Genomic DNA, 19,998 nt, shown 5'->3' with positions numbered 1-19,998 from the left:
CCACATAGGTAAGGTACCCCGCCTGCAGGGGCCAATAACCATGATGAGCTCTTCCAATTGTTTGATGTTTAGGTCAGAAGGACATTTGAGCACATGAATAACTTTGTGATTTTTTTGCCATCATTGAATAAAGTGGCTCTGAAACTTGCAATAAGGTGCAAATAATATCTGGGTAAAATCAGTGTCAGTCAGTATGATAAAGCATTTTGGCATATTGTGGTTATCAGACACACACCCACACAGAGAGAGGTGACATCTGTGGGTCAACTGCACACTTAAAGTAAAGGAAGTCTTGCTAATGGTGCATTTCGTAGAGAAGTGTTCAACTCATATGTCAGGAATGACCTTAATTGATAATATAATTCTACCAATGACTTTCTCATAGATGCAGAGACAGGTTACCTCATCATATGGTCCAACCAATCATTGTAATTTGGTTGACATGTCTTTGTATAGTATAAAATACGTCTTCAGTGTGATCATCAGTTTTTTTCTACCTGGGAGCTGTATGTGTGGCTGAGCGGTGGAGTGTAATTGTTTTGTAACCAATAAAACAGACCTGATTCAGAACATGTGCTTGAATAAACTGGCAATGGAGAGAAAATATTTTGCTGTCCTGTCACTTGTAATAAACGTAATGTGCATCGCACTCTGCTGAGGATCTTTGATGAGGAAGGAGTTTACAGAAACGCCTGGCTAACCTTAGCTTGTTTCTATTTCACTCATGAAAACTTTCAGATGTGAATAGAAATTTAACTAATTATATTTATAAACCATGGAAAACAATCGGCCATGCAGAAAAAATAAAAAAAATAACTTAAGAAAAATGACAAAAACTTCAAACTTCTTCAGTAAAAAGTAAAACATTACATTTGTAGAAAAATGTGCATGTAATGAAGTCATCCAAAATGCTTTGCATCAACCTTGGTTGTGACAGAGTCCCTGACAAGCAATCTGTCACCTGCTCCGGATTCAGGCTTAAATATTTCAACAGCCTTCAGGAAAAGTGCTGAAGTGGCTCACAGTGGATTCTACTACTGAGCAATTAAAAAAGCTGAGAAGTCAAAAGAGGCTGCAACGTTGACTGAAAGGAATAGAGGCCAAACTGTAATTTTTTACACCGCAAAACGGTTTAAATAAAATCAGAGGAAACAAATGAATGGACTTCACTGCTGCTGCCAGTGTGTAGTCACGGTTTCAGACAATCTAGATTTGTTAAGCTTTTGTTACACGCCTCAGTTTGCTGCAGGAATAGTTCAAGGGGGAAAAGATGGAGAAATGTGGAATATTCTCTTACCTGTGACTGATAACTCAGTAGTCCTCCGAACAACAAAGTTCCCAAACGGTATTTCACAGGTGTAATTCCCAATGTCATCTTCTCTCACTTCTTTGATGAACAGAGTGTCCCTCCGTCTCTCTATGGTTTGTCTCCACTGCTTTGGCTTGCAATCCTTTAGTTTACAAATCAAATGACAGACATAAGCAAAGGTTTCAGACATATATGGTCTAAAAGTACTGCACTGATTTCAGTTGTACTCTTTAAAATGTTTACATCATGACCACAGAACATTGTTTTAATTTGAACAAATTGAAGAATAAAGCAATTAAATTATCTACCAAAATAATAATTAATACCAATGCATTCATGACTTATTGTTTACTGCTTAGTCATTGGCAAAAAAGATAAATATATCTAAATATACATCTTCCCACTTTAATTACAGTTAGGGGTCTGGAACTGGTGGTTCTAGAGCTCCAAGGTCTCTTTTGACTTTCCCTAGTGGCTCTTTTAAACTTAGCTAAAAATTAGAGCTAATGTTTTTATTTATATATATACTGATTAACAAATGCAGGATTTTGCACTTTCATTATTTTCTCAGCAACAGAATGACACTAAATTTACCAGTAATATCCTCAGATATGTTTATCTTGCCATGAGGTAGAAAATCATTTTCCATAAAAGAAAGCATAGATCTTCTTTTTTCATGCAAATGTTCTATGCTTTTTTTTCTTTTGGAAAAACATAAAAGTACAAATGAAATGCTGGTTCTTAAAAAATTATAAGTACTGTATTGTAAAAGTCACAGACATCTGCTCTAAGTGAAGAGCGAATGTAAACTTTCGTGGCCCAATTAGGAAATATTGCAGAATGAGTGATCACGACAATGGCCAGATACATTGCCTTATATTTATACATATACTTTTTTGCTCTGGGTAGGAAAACCTTCTGCCTGAAGGTAACAGCCTAAATGCAGTAAAAAGTGGATGCTTTTTACTTGCTAGGATAATTTTTGCTTCACCATCCAAGCTGACATCCAGCAGCTTCCTGGCAGCAGATAAGACTTTCCTCTATGTGTTCGTTTGTGTTTCTGTTATGCCACAAAACCAGCAGGTAGTACAAAATGTTAAAACCTTCTCCACACAAAAACACTGTGGGCTATCTTCAGCAACAAATGAAGCCAACTTTTTTTTTTTTTTTAAAGAATAGTGAGTCTGTCCCTTTTTTTTCTGAATGGCTTCTTTTATTGCTTCCACTTTAACCTGATATCTAAAACCAACCTGGGTTGCTTAAATTAATTAAAGGTCTTTGCAGACTATGCATTGATGATTGTAATGTCAGATTTTGGGGATGCAATATATAACATTTATAAACTGGATTTTTTTTAATTGCCTCCATTTCAGACAAACCTTAATCCCTAACATTTTATGAATAAAATGAGAAGCAGATCACCAATGTTAAGAACAAACTTGTTCACAATAATCTGATTTGATATATGAACAAACACACCTCTATTTTACTGAACTGCTCTTAAAATAAAAAGGGGCTGACAATTGTTTACTTCCTTCATCATGTCACCCTGTCACTTCATTTTTGTCATGAATTGTGAGTTTTTGAATGGACCAAAATGCAGACATGGTCTGGGAGCATTGGTCATGTTGAATGTTTTAATGAAAAAAAGATAAACAATAAAAACACAGGGAGCCAGAGCAGAACAAAAACTGTAAATCCAAGGAAAAAGCCAGCAGGAAATATGGGGAATATTACAGGATATAATGAGTAAAGTAATGGTGAGAAAACAGGAGGAACCAGCAAACAGTGTGAGGGAGAAGGGTTTAAATACTGAGAGTGATTGTTGTAAATATAAGACCTGAGCTGATTAGCTAATGAGTTGCAGGTGTGAAGAGGAAGCAGACGGTAGGCTGAGGAGATAGAGCCTGAAAATGGCACAGGAGGCAAGGGAGAGCACACAGGGGACTAAGAAAATGACTCTTAGAGTAATAAGGAATAACTAGACACAAGAAATAAATGTTATAAACTAGAATCCTTAAGAAGAATTGAACTAAGGTAAAATAGAAACAAGGCAGATCCAATAAAAAAAGACTAAAGAACACCTTATATTAATGAAAACGTAATCAACAAACCAAACTCCGTAACAACTCAACAACCCGCGATGCTAACAATTTCCAATTAAAATAGGACAAAAAATGAATTTGAAGGCTGGCGTCTTCTGTAAAGATGAAGTGAGAAACAGTGTGTAGGATGGTGTGTTTCTGTGCACAGAACCCAAAGATAACTAGCTGCATCTCTCAGATCAGATGTGACTCACCGTTATTCTTTAATTTATTTAGGTATGTTTTCAAAAACAGATCATCTGTGAAATTTGCCCCATGTGTGTGAGAAGCAGTGCAGTTTGATAAATGGAGCACTAACAATAGTAAAGTTTTGCTTACATTAGCCTTTCGGTCGTTAGGTTATTGACAAGGCAATAAGAAGCTAATTCAAAGCCGGCTATTTGTAAGAACAACTGTAGATATTAGAAAATTGCTGAAAATGTGGAATGATTCTAAACTATGGGAGATAAAAGTGTCGTACAAACTTTCTTCTCAGACATTTGGGTTTAAAAAACAGTGTTGAGTTGTTTGTGCAGCACAGCTAGGTTTTTATTGCCTTTTATCTGTTAAGCTGCATTGATTATTGAATATATATTAGCCGACTTAACCGTAGCTAAAATGAAATTACACCATTTTGTCTGCCTACCAGACAAATAAAAGAGATTTTACTTTGTGAATTTACTTTGATGTAAAAGAGTCAAGTTGTTCATAGACATATGAACTCTGGTTAAAAAGAAAAGAGCTATGTAGGTTAGGTCCATTTACAATATGAAAGCTATGATTTATGGATAATAGTGTAAAGCAACTTTATATTTTAGGGATATTTTATGTCATTCAGTGGTTAGGGACGCTGCTTCCTCAGCTAACTCCTTGAAAGATGGGGCTGACAAGCACTCAGGCCAACACCCACCAGGTGGTTCAGCCCACAATGAAAAACAGCCCGAAAGAGCAAAAAGATTTAATTACTCTCCTTCTGTATCTCAGCTCATGCTACCATGTAGGTAGTGAGAGGAAGGCAGGTACAGCCTTTCAGGATCGGCTCAGAGCTCGGAGATTTGGGGCCACCTGAGGCAAAGAAAACTGGGGCACCGCGGGTCCGCCTCTCAGAATTTAATCAGCCACCAGCAAAGTGAGAGCCAATAACTGGAGGGCGTGGAGCCCACAGTCATTGTCTGCTATTTTAATTTAATTTCTGCAGGAGAGCAAAGCGATTTGGCCATCTTATCCGGCGGAGTAACATTTGATGAATTGGTCTGCGAGCTGCACCCAACAGCTCTGTCTAAGAAGCCTGTCGGACAGAGAGGTTCTGGCTGGGTCAGTTACACTCTGTGGGCTCACAACTCCTCATTAGGAGGAGGATTAGGTTTAAAACCAGAGAGCCAGATAAATGTGTTTACATAGCAAATCAATATGCTTTAGCTGTATATTAATCATTTTGAGTTTTAAAAGCTAAATGTCATAAGGTAAGGTGAGTTTATTAACCTTAGATAGGTTTGTCTTGGTCAGACAAGATAGACCAATGTCCATTAAATCATAAAACCAGGAAGGTGCAGACATAGATAAATAGTGGGCAGTGCAAGAGAATCTGCCATAAATAACTTTTGCATAATAACTTTACTCAGACAAAAAAAAGAAGGTTAAAAATAATAATTAAAATCCCCAAATTGGAAATCTCTACCTATGGTGACTATGAACCTCTAACCAAAAGAAGAGATATATCAAGTGAAATTATTCAAATAAAGAAAAAAATATATATATTTCAATGATCCTTTAAAATAAAATGCCTCTTACCTTGTACCAAACTATTTTCGGTTCCACCCCCGGCTGTATGAAGTCCTCGATGTCTGGGCAGGTGATGTTTTTATATTTGCTTAGTTCTGCCTTCTCAAAGAATCTCATTTTGGAGTTGTAGCAAAGGTCTGTGTCATTCTCTGCCACTATGAGGGACATGGACACCTTCATGCAGTATGTGGAGTTCCTGGAATGACAGAGTGAGAAAAACCAGTTAGAGGGAGGAAAAAGGGATTATACTGAAGCCCTGAAAGGCCTGCAAAGCAGAGCTTTTCAGTACTCCTTTTGGTTAGCTGTAAAAATGCTGCCAGGTTCACTCTGATTCAGAGCAGTGAGTCATTAAATGTAAAAACACATAGAGGAAGAATTTTTATTGTTTTTTGATGATAAATTTCCTTCAAACAACAAATGAATATCTAACCAATTCCAGATTAATTTAATGTTTTAGTGAGTTCCACAAATGGCAAATTTTTTGATTGTAATTTTTTGTTCTTAATGCACATTTGTTTGTTTTAACAATGTGGAGAAGGATGTTTAGCAAAGTGACAGCTCCAGAGAACTGATAAGAGCATTTTGTTTTCATGCATTAGCCCTTTGTAGAGCCAGTAACTGCTCAGGTCATATACATAAAGACAAGCATTTACAACGCGAGGCAGAGGCAGCGTAAAATGGGAGATTGCTTGTAACGCCTGAGCCTTCATGCTTTGTCTGTGTCTAAAGATAAAAGCTGGGAATCATCCTGAGTGAAAGAAATGTTTGATATTGCTGCTGAGGCAGGTGGTTCATATCAAATATACATACAGAAACTGGAGGAATGTAATGGTTTTGTCCCTGTGCAGAACTGAATGTCAGGAGCTTAAAGACAAATAAGGTGCAAGGTAAGATGTTTGTTATTGAGGGAAAAAAACCTTCCACAACTCACCATGACGTGTGTGTATTTGTGCCGCAACAAATTCGGCAAAAATTCTTTAAAGAGGTGTTTCTCTTTAAAACACCAAAAATTATTTCCACCAGATTTATGTCAAGAGGTATGTTGACAAAGAACTACTTTTCTCTTAGTTGTTCTGGTTTCTTTCCATACATGGATTACTTGTGTTGCTACCAAAACTTGGCAAAAAAATTTATGTCATTAACAACATATGAATTAGTTATGAATTAGTTTTATTATTGTTAATAATAAATGGACAATGAATCGTTTTATTATTCAGAAACTTACGTCCAATAAGTTTCTGATTAGAAATAGATACTTGCCTTTGTGCTTAAAAAACAATGTTCAATTTTTGACATTTATGAAGCTTGGAATACTTTTATTTTGAAGAACCGGTAGAGCATTAAATTCTGTTGAGTAAACGGTTTGTCGTAATCCCATTTAGATTTCCAAAGCATTTGTTGATTGTTCATTTCAGAAACCCAGTTAGCGCAGATACAAATATTTCTCATTTTCCTTTATCATCTGTTATCATTTTATAAGAAAAAAACTTGTTGTGAAACACTAAATCAATCTGACTGAGTCTTCTCCTGTGATTATAGAGAGGTTTGTAATAATACTGATCGCATCTCTTCCAGGCCAGAGTAAAGTTGGAGGCTGGATCCGCCGCTTGAGCATTTCTTAACGGAACATAGAAATCAATCGGCACATTGATCCACTGTAAAAGTTGTACTATTTGAAGAAGGAGATCAGAAGCAAATGTTGGGGGTGATCAATAAATTCAATGAAAGCACCTTTTCTGTGCCCCAAAAGGCTAATAAGGCAGTCACAGTTGACAAGTACTCGAGGCTGACTGCAGCAAATCCCCGCCGGTTTAAAGACCAAACAAATTGGCAGTATTTAGCGAAAATCTCACTGCTAATTTTCCAACTAAAGCTGGTTACACAAATTGAGCTGAACCAACAAACAATTACAAACATGTTAAATCCTTACATAATTGTGTCGTATTAGCGGCCTTGTGGATTAGCATCACACATGTGACTCCTCGCTACAGTATCAGCTTTAAAATCCCTCGCCCCTCTGAACCGGCCCGTGCTGTTGGCGTCTCTTACAATACGGACGCTGTTTTTCGTGAAGCCCTGATGCAAATGTGACATGATGTGGAGATTATCCCAGACAACTTCAACCAGATGGACACCTGTGCAAATGAGATCCCACGGGTGCGCCCTTTTCTCTGCTAAATATTCTGGGCAGCGCTGATAAACTCGTCGACTGGATGAGAAAGACAGAGAGAGAGAGGGGGGGAATTGTGTCATCTGCTCCGCATGAGTGATTGATGGTGTGAGCCAACACTTTGTCCTACAGTGTCTTTCCAACATTTCACATCCATCAGGAAGCTTTTCGAGGTTGAAGAGCTGGGCGATCTTTTCACTTTTCTCTAAGTAGCGGAAAATCTGTTCAAAGGACGAAAAAAAAAATGAAAAAGGCGGGAGGAGGATTCCACACTCCCGAGACTTAATTGTGTGCCGTGCAGTCAGCATTTTGTGAAACTCGGCGTACTGCGGTTACGGTGATAACAAGCTAGGTGACACCATGGCATTAATGGGTGAGTGTGTCACTCGGATGTGTCAAAGTAAAGCAGATATGCAATGCTGCGGCAATGATAGATGGCGTCCTGCACACATCATCTTGGAGAGGTGTCAGCCTGACAGCTACCGGATACAGCTGGAGGGCAGGCACAGGGTTTGAGATGCAATATGCAGCAAATTCTGTGAAATTATGAGGAAAGGGCCAGGAAGGAGTTAAACAGGTTGTTCAAAGCTTCACTTTACTGTAACATATGCATGGGATTTTGCTCCAATTAAACTTACAGGAGAACATGCTCTAGATCCTCTTCTCATCTTCAAAAATAACTGACAACCTGCTACTGGAAGATGAAGCCAAAGCGAACCAGGCCTTTCATTCGCCAACTGTTTAGTTTAGTATTAAATAATAGGCGGCAGAATTGATTGGTAATTCTCCTGTGAATCCACGGCACCTGGGGGGAAATTAATGAACTAACTTAATGAAGCTCTTAATTAAACTAACTCCTCCCTAATAGAAATGGAATGACGGAATAATTGCTTATTAAATATTTCAGCTGGCTTTCAAGTGATAATATTCATAGAGAGGTGTCTAAGAAGTGTAGAAGTCATCAGATGAAAGGACATTTTGCCTGGTGCAATAATTCTGGGTAACTCTATAGGAGCTGCAAACATCCACAGCTCAGGTGGGAGAATCTGTTGAAAGCAACATTTAGTTGTAGACTCCATAAATTAGATGCACTGTAGTGGGAAAAACCTATGAGGAGTACCTGGATATTAAAGTGTGACATGCTCTTGCAGCCTTAGGTACAATGAAAATTTATTGGTTCTTGTGAAGTATGCATTTCCATTTTATAAAATATTTACAAAGAAATCGGTTTTCACAATCGGTTTGCATGAAAGATACCAGGGAGAAGTTAAGAAAGTTGCATAATGCTGACTGGGGTGATTTACTTTTGTTATGATTATTTTCCAGTACAAGTAATTATTTGCTGTGCTGGTTAAAACAAAATCAATAAAATTCTAATAAAATACATTTCTATTTGTAATTGATAAAATGTGAAAAAGTTTATGGCACGGAATAATTTCAGAAGTACTGTATCACAGTTCTGTTACAAAATTTACAACACTGTGCAGGAAACTGCATCACCCATGATACTCTGTCAAATGCTTTAGCTCCTTGAGGTCTCGCCCTACCATGCCTGCCCACAAAAAAATCAAGATAACCTAAACCAAGACAGCGCTGGCCCGGTTATCCTGAATCAGTATCTTACATCTGCTTCGTTATTTATAGCCAGAGCGAAGGTCACAGTGAGCAGTGGGAAGACTGGGGTTCCTACCTGTGGCGCCAGCTCATAACTCACCTGTCAGCTCGAGCACCAAGTCCAGGATGATTAAGCACCCTGGTATCCAAAATCCGACTGCAGTCTAACATGCTCCTACTTAGCCCCTGTAACAGTGTGGTACCTTTCTGCCACCCTGAAACAACAGACTCCTTCCTCAAATCATCTAATAGTTTGTCACCATCCTTGTTTCAATCCCCTTGCTGGCCTGCTCTTACTGTAGGAACACAACGGTGGAAGGATTGGACTGTGTGGTTAGTTTGGTCTGCAGCTCTCAGAATGAATACTAACTAATTACAGTATATATTGTGCAGTATATAGCACAAATAACTAAATATGTCAGCCAAGCAATCAGAGTCTTAAAGCTAAACAATTTGAAGCCAATCATGTTCTTCTTTTTGCAGTGAAAATTGACATGTGGGATAAACGCAAGTACAACTTCCTGCAAGTCAGTGAAGGTAAAGCTAAAAACAAGGTAGCATATCAGCACAAAAACCTCATACCTGGTGTCAAGAGTGGTGGTGGATGGAGCATGATATGGGCATATTAACATCCTTCATTATCAACCACAAACCTTCTGTATACCACAACTTTACAAAGTTAAAGTGTCTGAGAGCTTGAGCCTGTCCAAGACTCTTGAAGTCATGGCAGAAGAGAAAAACACAAATCTACAACAGAATGGCTCCAAAAGCAGCAAGAAACCCCAACAGCCTGGTTGGTAAATCCCTTGAAAAGACTGAAGATGTCTCTATACAATCAATACGAGACAAATTAATAATTCATTTGCATCAAAATCGATACAAATTGACCCTTTCACTGCAATGACAGACGCTCATCCCCACTATTGGTATTTTCCCTACGAGGCAGACAAAAACAAAAAAAGGAAAAGCCTTTTTTTGTTTTTATTGGGTGAGCTTCTGATACATGTCACAAGCTCACCATATAACACTGATGTTTGAGAGCAACTTAAAAAAAGCCAGTAAAGCTCCTGTATCTGCAAAAGCGAAGTAGTAAACCTGAATTATACCATAATCTACAACTATCTGTGTAAATATTTACTTTATGGACCCAGACAAACCAATGATGGTGTTCTGTCGGACTGGGCTCTCCACTAAAATGTGCTTTCCATCTGCTAAGTTCAGAACGATGCAAAATATATGGATGTGATGTAAAAAATGGTATTTAATAGAGTATTTTTCTTAATACTGGTATAAAATTTGAAATTGTATTTAGTATTGGGACAACCTCGTTCCTTTAACTCCACGATTAAGATCATCAAGATCTTCTCTGCTAAAAATAAACAGTGCTAAAAATTTTTGCAGAAATCCTCTCACTCCAAAAACCTACTTTCACCAAGAAGCAAGTCTTCAAACTCCTCTAAATTGTACAATTCAAACTGACAAAAGTGCTTCTAGTGTGCAAATGCATTAGTCAGTCATTTTTTGTTCAATGCCTTAAGGGAGCTATTTTCACATTCTCTGACAGTCACAACTCATCTTTATGCTTACAACTTGATTTCATAACAAGCATAAACAATTTGTCTGGGTTGTTATTCTGTTCTAACTCTGTCATGACCTTATTCATTGGTCCCAAGGCCCTCTGGGTGTAATGAGTGAGCAGTCTAACTCCCATGCATATCAAACACAAACCAACCATTTCATATTATCACTGCTGGGCTCTTGCACTCTGGGAATGGGTTGTATTGGTGGAAAAAAGCTCTTTCAGTAGGACTGATCATCCAGCTGTTGAATATCATTGTACATTTTTAATTTGTTACGTAGCTTTGTTTAGAAGTTTAGCAACTAACAAAATAGAATAATATACATATTGAGATTAGATTTCTCTCATTGGTGCTTTTTGAGCATCACTTTTAGAGATGCACTGGACATTCCCCAGTCAATGGTTGACACAAAGAAGTGAATCGGCAAATCACAAGGCATCAACTGAAGGCTTGAGGTTGTAGTGAACACAACTTGTTGAACTTCAAATACAGAATAAAACAAGGAATAGAAAGTTTTAAATGGCTTTGAACGTGACATGGTTTTAAGAGAACCTTATTGGATTCAATGCTATAAAACACACAACCAGAAAATGGCGTGTACATATATAGTAATTTATTAAGTCCAGTGAACTCCAAAGCACTTCACACTACATTCAATCATCCACAACGGTGGCAGGCTACTGGATTGAAGCTGCAGGTGTCCTGGTGCAGCCTGACAGCAGGCAAGGTGGATGAAGTTTCTTGCCCAAGGACACAACCACCGATTATGAGACAAACTCCTGCAACCGTTGCCACCATTGCCCAAGAAAAATCCTCAATGACAAGCAGAAACTCAGAAACCCGCTTAGTCTACTACCTAAAATCCACACAATACGTCAGAAATGTTAAAGTGCTAAAGTAACAGAGAAAATCTAAATCCCTACATATCATTATATTTTGGGAAGTGGTGAAACAGGAGAATAAAACTGCAGATGAGCAGCCAACAAATCTAGAGCAACTGGGTGATGCCATCATGTCTATATGGATGGAATATTCCAGGAGATGTTTTCGAGACCTTCCTGAATCTATATCATGATGAATTGAAGATGCTCTGAAAAGACAGGGGTCCAACCCACAACACTCAAGGTGACCAGTGAGGTTAAGGACTTATTCAATTTCTCAAAGGATGCAAAATAAAAAGAAATAAAATGATAATAATATAAGTATGTTCTTTGTAACATATCCTTTTTTAAAAGTAATTAAGTAAAAACTAAAAAACTGGTGCAAACTGGTATGACCAAAAGTTTCACAATGTTCAGCAACAGTTTAATTAAAAATAGCTCTTTGAGTTTTATGAAATTTTAATAAAATTTCCTTCCCAGCTCCCAGCTACTTCCCCATCATTCTTGCACCCTTAGGATCCAGTCAAGCAGTGTGAATTCTCCTCTACACAGCAGTTTGACTGACAGCTGTGGTATTGCAGATGTCTCGCTTGCAGCTCTGCTGTTCACAATCCAATCGGGATGGAAGGGAGGGAGAAAGCTCAGCTAGTGGTGCCAGAGCGATTGGGCTTGGGGAATGGTATTTCTGACATTTGTCTGGCAGATAAAAACTAACATCAGATATGAGGAGGAGAAGGTCAATGTCCCTACTATCAGATAGCGATAGGTTTGGCATCTTGTCTGATGACTTCCTCTGCTTAATGTGGACCAGGAGAGCAAGGAGGCTAAACATATGGGGGAGGCATTAGACTGACTAAACTCTTTAGCATGCAATTGATTTATATGAATAAAACCCTGGGTGCAAAAGCAACAAACACTGATTACTGAATTTACCTGAGCCAAAATGCATATCTCTGACAAATTAAACGAAAATGAAAATGCAATCAGAAAATGGGTGATGACTAAAACCATAAATCAGTCCATTCTCTATACCAGCTTGTACTTGGGGTCACAAGGAAGATGGTGTCCATCTCCAGCGATCATTGGGTGAAAGGCAGGACACACCCTGGACAAGCGTTTTACTCTCACCTACAGACAATTTAGTGAGACCAATGGATGAAGCAGTCATGTTGGACTGTGAGAAGAAGCTGGAGTAGCCAGAGAGAATCCACCCTTGTATGGTAACAGTGCTACCAACAACGCTACCATAGAGCCATGACTAGAAACCCCTGTGGTCAAAGAGGGGCAGTATATGTATTTAAGCCAATAAGAAAAACCGTGAGCATATGTGAATCAGAGGAAACATTTTTGCAGGATGCCTGAGTTCAAACAGTTGAGAGAAATAAACAGCAGATTTAAAAACCATAGACAAAATGACAGCCTTTCTAAAATATGTATTTTACAGAAGTTTATTACTATCCATTTTGTTGCCCCGGAGTGCTTTGAAGAGCACATTCTCTCTTTTTTTTTGACAGTGCCATTGTAGCATCAGACATCCACAGTGAATACCTGGCAAACTTCACACAGCCACATCAGAAAGCTGAATAAAGCATGGTGTGAAAGGTTGCCCAAGCCCAAACAGCAGCCCATACATCATCAGACAATGGCTGTTGGAAAACAGTCTATACTAAACCACACAGAGCACGCTAACAGGCTGTCCAAACAGGGTTGACGGAGCACTCTTTGCTATACAGGTGTAAAAGAATACTGACTACAGAGGGGTATCATCAATAACCCCTGACTGGGAAATAAAGCTGCTTGGAAAACCCATATTACACAGTTCAAACCCCATATAAGAAGTGAAAACAATTAATGACAGTGTCCTGGCTCTATGCCATTTTTCCCAATCAGTTTGAAATCAGATTCTGCTTTAACTGCACCTTTTCCAGTGAAACAATGATCGTTACCTTTGCTACATAATGGCACTGCTTATAAAGCCTGAAAGGGCTTCACAACCAGGGTTCCTACTAATTTCCCATGTCAAAATTTCATTCTTTATCCAGGCTCAAATTTCAAAATTTATTTGACATTTGAGTAACTTCTCTAAACTGGGTTTTATTCAGGTTTTCTAGAAGTCATAGCAAAAACAGCGCTCAGTTTGAAATGGATTTGTGATTATTTCTCTGAAATCTGCACTAACGTCTGTCTTTAGAGCCAAGACTTGTTAAATCTGCCATTAGATTAACACACATTAACAGCAAGAACTTAAAAATCACCATTTGTGACTTTGCAAACTTTCATAAGTTTGCAAAAAACAAAAAAAAAACCTTTCCAAGTAAGGGACAACACAAATAATTTTTTTGCCAAATGTTTGGCATCTAATACGTCAATATGAAAGAACCAGTTTAAAATCATGGCAAAAATGCCACAACAAACTGTTTTTGTAGATAATTCATTGAGAAACAAAGATTTGGTGTTTACTTTCCCATCCTCACAACAACCAAAGCATTAGCAAAATTAAGAGAACTTGGCTCTTCTTCATATTTGACAAACAGAAAAATCTTAATTAGAAAAGATCAACAGATTCCAAGGCCTCGGCTGCTTTATGCTTCAGTAACTTCCTACTTTTTCTGCTGAACAGTGCAGAAAGTTGGCGAAGCAAACTGCTCACACACAAGCTGCTGATGTAACAACTACTGGGAAGCGAAAAGCGGCAGATCTAAATTTGTTTTATCATCAGTAAGGTTTCATAGCTATGATCTTTTGGGTGATGTATATTCAATATTTGGTGCAATTACTGGTGGAAAAAAGAAAGTTTTGCTCTTCAATGTGTTATCAAAATCCCATCAATATTATGCTTATTGTGAAAAGATTAAAAAATGAACTGAATTCAGAAACACTCGTCGTTGAATATATTATCAAAGAGGTGCTACCAGATTGTTTCTTTCTAGGTAGCTCATAGCCCACACCGCAATACTTCTTTATCCATCATCCACAACCTCTTGCAGCAAAAACCATCCATGCTGCTCCTTAGTCTAGCGTCTCTCATTGGCTTTGACAGCTGGGCAGGATCAATTGGACAGGGCCTGACTGGAGCTGAATGACAGAGTGTTCCAGACAGCCCATTCTGACTGTCACTTCCCTGAGAGATCACCAGCCACTCCTGCACACGAATACTAATACGGTCAAAATGGCCACGGCATGGGACAGGTGGGAGGTGCTTTGTAACTGTGTGTGTTCAAGACGCAAGGTGAGATGCATGCACACTGGGAATTTTAAGCTTAAATAAAAGAACGGATGCACACACAGAGACGCACACCGCCCCCTTTATAATCCTCCCCTCTCAATGTCCTTTGGTTCTGACAGCCCAGGTATTGCAGGGCATGCAGGAAAGACATCAATAAGCCTAAGGCAGTGGCAGCATGCCAGTGCCTGTGAGTGGGGTCAAAGGTGAGATGCTGGGTAACTACAAGGGGCCAAATATTCTTCCTGTGCAATACATCTGTCCTTTAGATAAATCTCTGTACTTTCACAGTGATGTATTTGCTGTAGCTCTGCTGACGTTTGGTCATTTGTTCACGGATAGCAAATTTTCCTTGGCTAAGCATCTTTTTTTTCTTCACTTTATCTAAAATGAATATCTATTTTTTTTTAAACTAGTGATGAGGTGAAAAAGAAATTAATACCACAGTCTGTAATTAGTTAATCAAAATTGATTGCATTTTAATAGATATTTTCAATTTAAAAAAATCAGTTTTGCTCCTAAATTGCTGAATAAATAGACATCTAAGCTCAATAACAAAGATATTTATTGTTTTAAATATGTTATTTAGGTTATTCAACCATCAGGTGCAAAATACTATTATACCTATTCAGATTTCAGATGTTTCGGGGACCTGTTATCGTTCATGGAAGTTCTCGGGGAAAAAAAATCCTTTCAAAATGTGAACTGTGGATGTTGACATTAGCGTTCGAGACATTTCTGCTTGCATTGAGATGGTATTTTAGGCATGAATAGTTTTAGGGATAGACCGACTCCTGTTTCTACAGTTTGCACACAACAGTGATCTTTTCCAGCAGAGATAGGGAAATATTTTGCAAACAAGAATGGTGAAAAAGTCTCTAGATGTCCAAAGCTGGTACACATGGACCTGAAAGGACTTAAGTCAGTGAAAACCACAAAAGACTGTTCTATACTGTATTTACTCAAATGCATGCCTCACTTCTTGGTTATATATGTAAATTTGAAAAACCACACAATTTCAGCTTCCTAATGATATACAACTCTTTGAAGTTTGTGTCACATGACAAAGCATGAAAAGGCTGGAGGAGGTATTAATATTTTCGAAAGCCACTGTACAACATTTGTTCCTGAATTTATTTCTATGCCTTATTTCAAGCCGTAGCGCAAAACATTTTCCTTCCAGATGACAGTTCTAAATATAATTTTCCCACTCATGTCTAATTTGACTCCTTCTCACTTGATTTCCTCAGATGCAAGAGCAGAATTTAATCACAGCAGAAACAGTACAGTATTAATATTTTTTACAGAGACCTGCAACCGTGGAGGAGAGTCACAGGTACCTTCAAATGCATCAGGTTGCCTGTGCACATGCCTGCACCTCACTTTGTATTGTACTCTAAATGACTGCCGCTGCAGATGTTTTCGCTCTTCATACGACAAAGTTCCTCAGGGTATTGTGCTCGAAACAGCTGAGTGTTGACCTCAATTTGACGTATGGCGGTATTCATCTGCTCCTCTCCGTCTCGCTATTGCATGCGGCTCCTGTTCTCCCTCATCATCTGCCTGTATCGCATCTAGGGCTTGCATGTGTACGAGCATGTCCATGCTCACCAATCCCAGAGAGTAGAAGTGATAGTTCAGCATGCTTGAAATGTTGAACGTGAATGTGTGTTGGTCTGCTGTCACATGTAGGTTGGGAAGTACACCAAGTTCCCTTCCACTGACAGCTAGTCTCTTGGGCACGTAGGACTGACGCTCCGTGTTTGTGTGCATGCTGATGTGCACGGGTGTGTCAGTGTATGGAGGATATGCCCTCTGACACACTTAAGTGCAGCTAAGCAGGTAAATAAAAATGTGATGAAGATGCCCACACTGATGTGTGTGGCTGGAAAGAAATGCACTAAGAAGGCCAAAAGTTTAAAATCACAGAAGAATAAAGTTTCAAGTTAACCAAAAACAGCGTTTGTTTAGATGCAGAGTTAAATTTCCTAATGTGACTGGCATGCTTCCCCCTTCTTTATACCAGACTAATAATGTAACATCAAGGGATCTCATCGTAACTGGTGCTGAACTGTTGCAGTCTGCTCAACTATGAAATTTACCCAGTGAGAAATCATTTATTGTGCTGAGGTTCATTTGTTCCATCTCACAGGGCTCCAATTTTCCAGGGAACCTTCACGTTTCAAACGGCGAGGATCCTCAGCTGAAAACACAGCCAAGAGCTTGAGCCAGTGGTAATGTGTTAACATATGTGAGTGCTGATCATCTATAGGGCCCACACTCCAGAGACAAAGGAGAAGAGCAATCCTTTGACTTGGCTGGGGTACCTGGGAATTTAAATGAGTCATACTGAGATGAGTGTGCTGCAGTGTGTTTGTAAGAATATGTGAATCCATTACAGCATTTTTAACCTTCAACCAAAAACAGAGAACACGTCCAAGTAGGTGCAATTATATCCTATATAGCAATCTTCGTAACTGATAGTGGAAGAGCTCTATATTGAGTGGTATTATAGATGACGTACATCAGAGTGTCCCTCTTTGATCTCTAACAAGGTAAAACATAAAGGCATTACAGATCAAGTGATCAAACTCCACTGTAACTTTGAAGCTGCCTTTTAATATTCTCCACAGTGCAAGGCCAAAGTAATTACAAAGGCTCAGGTCTTCGAAAAATACCTTTAAAATGCTGATCATCACTCAGACAAACCTCATATATTCAACCTATGCTGTGGAAGTCTTCCTGAGCTGGTTTTCCCGTTCCTGAACTGCAGCACGTTGCTGCAGAGAGCTGACTAATGAGCCAGTCAAGAGAAAACGCCCTTTACCTACAAGGTTAATAAGTTATTACTATATAATCAAGCATGTGAAACTCCCTACACTATTGCATTTTATTTCCTTAACTCAAGTGTTGCAAAGCTGACAGTAAACACACTGTGACAAATGAATGTGTTTCGCTTGATTGTTATTTTTTCTTTTTAGTCGGTTCAGTTATTATAGCTGGCAGACATGCAGTAAGTTAGGTCAATTTACAGCTAAGATGATTATTTTAACATGTGTCGATGGTAGGATGATATATTTACAAAGCATAAAGTCATACATTTTTCTACAATATGGTTATGGCCGCTAGTGGAACAGAAACCGTAGCTGTAGTAGGGGTAGCTTGAGAAAAAGTAACTTCCTGTTTGGACACAGTTAACAGTAGCGCTCAAACACTAAAGCAAAAAGAATTGAAGATGTTGCAGAATAACTTCAGGCTCAGCTCTGCAATATAGATAACAACACATAGGTCTAGATCTCAGCTGCAACAGTCCAGGAAAGATAGTTGTAAGCTAAACCATTAAATGCAACTTAAAGTTCAAGTTATTGTGCTCCACTTTACTGAGGAAAGACAGGAAGCATATAATGTTGAGAAAAAGCTAGCTGACTCCTAATGTGTGAAAACACAGTTAAAGTCTATGAAACCATTACAGGCAACAAAAATTCAAAGACAAGTCCCCAAAGAGAAATCTCCTGTTAACTGAAAGGGCTCTATACTTTTTTCCATCTCTCTCCATAACAACAAATAAGTGCTGCCCCTTAATTTGCTTCTCAAAGGCAGGGACCAGTGAAAACGCAACAGTGCTCATCCAAATCAAATCTCAAGACTCTACTCGGTGTGATTACACAATAACTCTGAGCTGATTGTCTACCTCCAGAAACTGCTGCCAACACGAGTGAATAGAGAATTGTTGGACTGGTTCACCATGTTTCTATTCACGGCGGCTGCCACATCGAAGGGGAGGGTGCTAATGGTGTGGAATAGTAATACCCAAACTCCCTTAGAGTTGAGCTTCTGAAACACAAAGAAACCTGCGTTGAAAGCTACTGTTCAAGTGCACATTATTCCCTCGATTCCATTTAACAAAAGGTCTTAAAGCCCATAAGTGTTGCCAAATAAAAAATAAAAAAGAAGGCACTTTTATCATGCAGAAAGATGCATTTAAAGTTCCTCTTGCTGTGAAACAAAAACAGATCGCAGCTTAACATTTTCATTCTGAGCGGTCACAGACCACCTTCACGTCGATGAAAGCCGCTGGGAAACCAGAAGTTTTACCACATAATCTAACTCATAAATCAAACAATTGTATGCCTCCAACATACAGTGAGTTAAGAGGGAAGATAGAACAAGTCCATTTTTTTTTTCCTTTCTTTTATCTTAGCAGCTTTTCCCACTGTGCAATCTTTTCAAGATGAAGTACACTCTAAAGCATTCCACTTCTTTCCATGAGGTTTTCAGAAAACAAGAACTTGTGAAGGCCAAAGGATTATAGACTTACCCATTGCGTCGTATGGCTTATTGCCCTTGTGTGGGAAATAAAAACTAATTTAACATATAAAATGAGGCAACAGAAAACGCTCTGTGGACCCTCGACCAGCTATTTTTTTTGGCTACATCTTGACTTTATTAGGCATCTACTGGGGAAGACTTTTACAGGGCTTTTCTCATGCCTACAGGGATGCAAGACAATGTTATTTACTTCGTTTTATAGACATGCCGCTGGCAAAATAATCCCCCTAAAATGGTGGAGGATTCTGCAACAAATGCTTGCTCGATTTCGAGCTGTAAGGTGGAGATAAATTGTTTATCTTTGGGATTTTGAGTTAAAACACATACCTTAATACACAGGAATAATACCCCACATCATCCAGTTCAGCTGGCCGGAACCATATGGAATCCTCTTCTTTGCTCATCCTTGCACCATCAAAACTGATGGGTTCCTCGAAATCCCCATGCACTGCACTTTTGTACCACATGAGGCTAAGTCCTGTGCTCTGCGCATGGCTGTAGTTTGCTCGGATATATCCATAGAATAAAGCACACTTGATCCGGACAGGCTCCCCAACAAGGACTTTGTACTTTTGGTAGTCCACGGACCAGTCAGTGCAGCCTTCCACTGAAAAGGAAGAAGAGAAACAGAAATTTAATCAGGAGTTGTAGAAGAAGGGATGTGAATATAGTATCCAGCAAGCAATGTTTTGCATTGCAGTCAATATAGGTATCCTGGTGATTGTTGTGTAGTGCATCAAACCTCTGGATACATCATTAATGTTCTAGAACTTTCTGCTGTGTCTTCAGCTGTTTCTTTCACATGCATGTCATCTTTAGAAATCAAAACCACTGCGAGACAAAGTAGAACTGAAAGGGTAGATTTGTAAAAGACAATTAAAACACAAGATATATGCCTTTTACATAGATCTCGTTTTCTTTGAAAATGTCTGCTTATGCTGCTTTATTACAGAAAAATACCTTAAGAGTACCTAATAGGACTCAATATAAATTTTAAAGTAGTAAGGTTATAAAACTACTTATCCA

At 38.7% G+C, this 19,998-nt stretch overlaps 1 protein-coding gene across 5 annotated transcripts in view; it reads right to left on the bottom strand.

Annotated features, from left to right (window-relative positions):
- Nucleotides 1-19,998, bottom strand: part of LOC122827182 (interleukin-1 receptor accessory protein-like 1) — a 236,305-nt gene that overhangs the window by 111,443 nt on the left and 104,864 nt on the right. For all 5 annotated transcript variants that reach the window (XM_044109810.1, XM_044109814.1, XM_044109813.1 and 2 more), the window contains 3 exons: nt 19,300-19,579; nt 5,185-5,371; nt 1,298-1,451 (listed from right to left, as the gene is read on the bottom strand). In XM_044109810.1, the coding sequence (XP_043965745.1) occupies nt 1,298-1,451; nt 5,185-5,371; nt 19,300-19,579 (621 nt within the window). The remainder of the gene's footprint in view (nt 1-1,297; nt 1,452-5,184; nt 5,372-19,299; nt 19,580-19,998) is intronic.

This window comes from Gambusia affinis, linkage group LG24 (genome assembly GCF_019740435.1).
Source record: "Gambusia affinis linkage group LG24, SWU_Gaff_1.0, whole genome shotgun sequence".
NCBI lineage: Eukaryota > Metazoa > Chordata > Actinopteri > Cyprinodontiformes > Poeciliidae > Gambusia > Gambusia affinis.
This window is presented reverse-complemented; position numbering and strand designations above follow the sequence as displayed.